Here is a 4,100-nt window from a genome sequence, read left to right on the forward strand (position 1 = left end):
AATCAAACTACTTATTTCAGTGAGTGACAAGACATTCGATTCAAATCATATATATAACAATAACACAATATACGACAGAAATAGATTACTTCCCATGTGCAAATATGCGGCCCTCCCTCGCTCTCACATGCAGCTCAAACCGTCGACCGAGTGCACCGAGGGTCACCGACGGTCCAACCGCGCCATCTGGCGGTCGGTCGTGGAATTTAACCAAAATGTCGGCTGAAAGTGGTCCTGATGCTGAGGGGATACAGAAGGGGGGGAGCATAGCGGTGATATAACAATCTAGAGCGTTCCCATCCATTTTTATCTGGCGTAGTCTCTGTGGCGCAATGGAATAGCGCGCTGGACTTCTAATCCAGAGGCTCCGGGTTCGAGTCCCGGCAGAGATGGGTCACTCTGTATGCCATTGTGCAGCTGTGTGGATATTTTTTAGCATACATGTACGAAAATGTATAAAGACGAGGATGGCTTCGTCATTTTCAGAAGTTAATCACAACACATAGGATGTAAATATACATCGGAGGTCCCATTTTTTTGAAGTGAAGTTTGCCTGCTTTATTCACATGTAGCATAATGTGTAGCCTTTAAATACCTGCAAATTGATTAGATACATGTGTTAGCAATACTATTATCAATGTTGGTTATATCATACTACAAATTACAAATGTCTCATGTGGCACTGGATTGTACAAAATAGTACATTGACAGAAGTTATACAGGCTATTTGTATTTTATTTAATGTTATTATAACATTAAATAAAGCACATTCTATTTAATGTTAGTGACTACACATACACCAAGAACACCATATATACTATATATAGCCTACACATTTAAAGTAGGCTACCTTGTGCATCAATATTGCCATGACCTAAACGGTTTGATGATTGGTAGGTTATATTTATTATTACCTCATATAAATATGATAGTTGGTAAGAAAGGATTGATGGATGGATTGAGGGCGAATGTGACGGCGCTACATCTAAATTCCGTGAAGCCCTGTCCTCGTTCCTATTGCGAGGACATTAAACGTGTGTTGCAGCAGTATAGCATATTGGCCATCAGAGGGCGCCACAACACAGAATGTGTAGTGCAGCAGTAGAGCATATCAACCACAAGAGGGCGCCTTAACACAACGTCTCACCGCCTTTATGTTGAATGAACCGGAGGATGAAACGCGCCTAAGCTACAGGCGAAAACACTGTCGGCTGGATGACAACATATGTTGTCATCCAGCCGATGACATTAGGAAGAAGATAACGGCAAAAATATTAATTCTTAATTCTTTGATATTTATTTTTTCTTCACATATCATGCCTAGGTCTATTTTCTTTTAGTAAAATGTGTAAAATGCTTTAAACAACAAAGAGCTTTACATTTCAATTCGAGGAGGACATGACATCATCAGCATGCAAACACACACAGCAACCTCTGAAATCAACACGTTGTAGTTTTGTTGTTGTTTTTGTTCTTAACATTAGGCCCGCTGGCCTTTTATTGCTCGACTGAGCCCCTCCTCTGTGTGTGTGAGCCCCTCGGTGTGTGAGCAGCTCGCGCGGCGAGAGGAAAGTGGGCCGAGCAGCGGTGCTGCTGACGTCATGAGAGCGAGCGAAAGAGAGAGAGAAAGAGTAGAGAGGGACAGCGCGAGACAGAGAGGGAGAGACAGGAGGGAGAGAGAGGGAGAGAGGAATGCGCCGCTAATGAGAAAACGGACCCAGGAACTGTGCACGCAAGAGCGGTCAGCAGAAGAAGAAAAGAGCCGCGACGGAGAGACGAGCCAGCGGTGAACAAAATGGATTCAAACCCCAAAACATAGAGCGTTGCCGCCGAAGGTCTCCGACAGCAGACCAGCACCGTAAACCATCACCATCACCACCACTGGAGATACCGTGAAGTGGGTGGGGTGGCGGGGGGGAGGTGAAACGACGACGGTGCGAGGAATATTGTTACAACCGTTACCGTGAGCGACCGGCCGACCGGCTGAGCGACTACAACCACCGCGGAGTGTTTGGATGCTGTCCGCACGGAGGCTGGAGCTAGCGGAGACCCTGGTCGGCTGAACCATGCAGAGCCCGCCGCTGCTGCTGCTGCTGCTGCTGCTGCTTAGTTTGGCGGTGACTTCTCAGACCGGTAAGACCCCCAAAGCGTTTTTGTAGCATGTGTCACTCTCACACGCGCCGGGATGTCCGTCCATACCGATGGCGCCTTATTCTTATTTACGTTGTGTGCTTACGCGCGCGCGCGCGCGCGTGTGTGTGTTCATGAATCCATCAGAAGAACCCCACCTTGACATTTCAGCTCAGAAGTGTGCGAGTGCGTGTGCGTGTTTGTACGGGAGAATGCATGTGCGTGCGCGTGATGTACGAGGATCAGGCTCTTTTAGTGTTTGTGTGTGTGTGTATGTGTGTGTGTGTGTGTGTGTGTGTCAGTTGGGGGGGGGGGGGGGGGGGGGGGCTGGTATTGTCATCTCGACCGCAGCCAGGGATCACCTCAAGTGCATGTGTGAGCGTATGTTCGCGGTTCACATGTCATTATGCACCGCAGTAATGGATCACCGTGCGCCCCGTGTCCTACAGCCTCTTCTACCAGGGCGCTGTGTCTCCGCGTGTACGCGGGGAGCACTACGACATGTGTGCGCGCGAGAGTGTCCAAATGAATGACCTTTGCGTATCACAACCTATAGAGGCTTTATTCAGACGAGGGAGAGCGCGAGGACGTGATGGGAATGACAGCCACTGACCAACCGCGGTTCTATATGCAAGACCCCCCCCCCCCCACACACACACACCCAACCTCCCCTCCCAGCATATGAAGGACTCCTCGTTTTAAAAACAGCCAGGCTACCATGCTGTAGTGATTCTAGAGGGGGAATGGGCAGCCATTCATTGTCTTAACTTAGTCGCTATCTCTCTCTCGCTCTCTGTCTTTCTGCCTCTTAATATCCCTCTGTCTCTCATGATTTTCTTTCTTCAACTATCCCCCTTCATCTGGCCACCTCCGACCCATGCAGCGACACACACACACACACACACACACGCGCGCGCGTTGTGTGTTCTGTGTGTGTCTGTGTGTGTGTGTCTCTGCACCCCCAGTGCATTGCACTGTACATGCGTGCTATTGCAACAGAACGCAGCAGTGGTGTGCGCGCGCACCCCGGGCCGTTCCCCGGCACCTGCGGGGTGCCAGGTAGAGCTCATTGGTTTATGCTAATCACACGGTCGTCGGTTGCTAGGATACAAGCAGCGGAGGAGAGAAAGGAAGAGAGAGAGAGAGAGAGAGAGAGAGAGTAACTGTAATTTGGTGCTGAGGCTACCTGTTTGAGAAGGGCGGCGAGTGTCTCTCTATGTCTCTCGCCCTCCCCCCCCTCACTTCCCTCTGTACACAAAGGAGGACGGCCGCCACACACACACACACACACACACACACACACACACACACACACACACACACACACACACACACACACACACACACACACACACCTCGCCCCTGTCTTTGTCTACCTCGGCGTGTGCAGGTGCGCGGCGGCGGTGGCGGCGGCAGCATGGCGAGCTGTTTGCACTAATCAGGTGGTTGGGCGGGGGAGCGAGTGACCGAGGGAGCGAGTGACCGAGGGAGGGAGGGAGGGAGGGAGGGAGGGAGGGAGGGAGGGAGGGAGGGGGCGTGTGTGAGAGAGGATAAGGCATGGAAAGGATGATGTCATTGCACTCGACCATCCTTTTGCATGTGAGTCTCCCCCCCCCCCCACCACCCTCCAGCCCCCCACCCCCCACCTCACACACGGAGCTGGACGTCCAGGTATGGAGCACCCCCCCAGCCCTCCTCCCCCCCACCCTCTTCCCATGGCAGTCTTTGTCTTTGTCTCTCTCAGCCAGAGAGGGTGGGTTTTTCTCAGGTTTGAAAGGTCTGCTGCCTTGTTTAGACCCGGTGCCAGCATCCAAGCGTGGTACAACACACCACCGAAGGCACTCGGGAGTATTTCACACATTCGGTCGTTTAGCACGTGCTATCGTCCAACACGACCGACAGTGCACTGGTTCAGATGCAGGTGGGGGTTGTGGCTTCTCGCTCAGGGATGCCTACAGGTAGACTGTGTG

At 51.4% G+C, this 4,100-nt stretch overlaps 1 protein-coding gene and 1 non-coding gene across 3 annotated transcripts in view; both read left to right on the forward strand.

Annotated features, from left to right (window-relative positions):
- The first annotated feature begins 318 nt into the window (after positions 1-318).
- Positions 319-392, forward strand: trnar-ucu (transfer RNA arginine (anticodon UCU)). Its single transcript has one exon. It is a non-coding gene; the product is annotated as a tRNA-Arg (tRNA).
- Positions 393-1,541: 1,149 nt separating this feature from the next.
- The window catches only part of LOC115529991 (kin of IRRE-like protein 1), a 41,192-nt gene continuing 38,633 nt past the window's right edge, over positions 1,542-4,100 (forward strand). The window contains exon 1 of one of the 2 annotated variants that reach the window (XM_030339149.1): positions 1,542-2,133. In XM_030339149.1, the coding sequence (XP_030195009.1) occupies positions 2,067-2,133 (67 nt within the window). In that variant the 5' untranslated portion in view covers positions 1,542-2,066. The remainder of the gene's footprint in view (positions 2,134-4,100) is intronic. The other variant, XM_030339150.1, reaches the window with a different exon arrangement.

Source organism: Gadus morhua, chromosome 17 (genome assembly GCF_902167405.1).
Source record: "Gadus morhua chromosome 17, gadMor3.0, whole genome shotgun sequence".
NCBI classification, from domain to species: Eukaryota; Metazoa; Chordata; class Actinopteri; order Gadiformes; family Gadidae; genus Gadus; species Gadus morhua.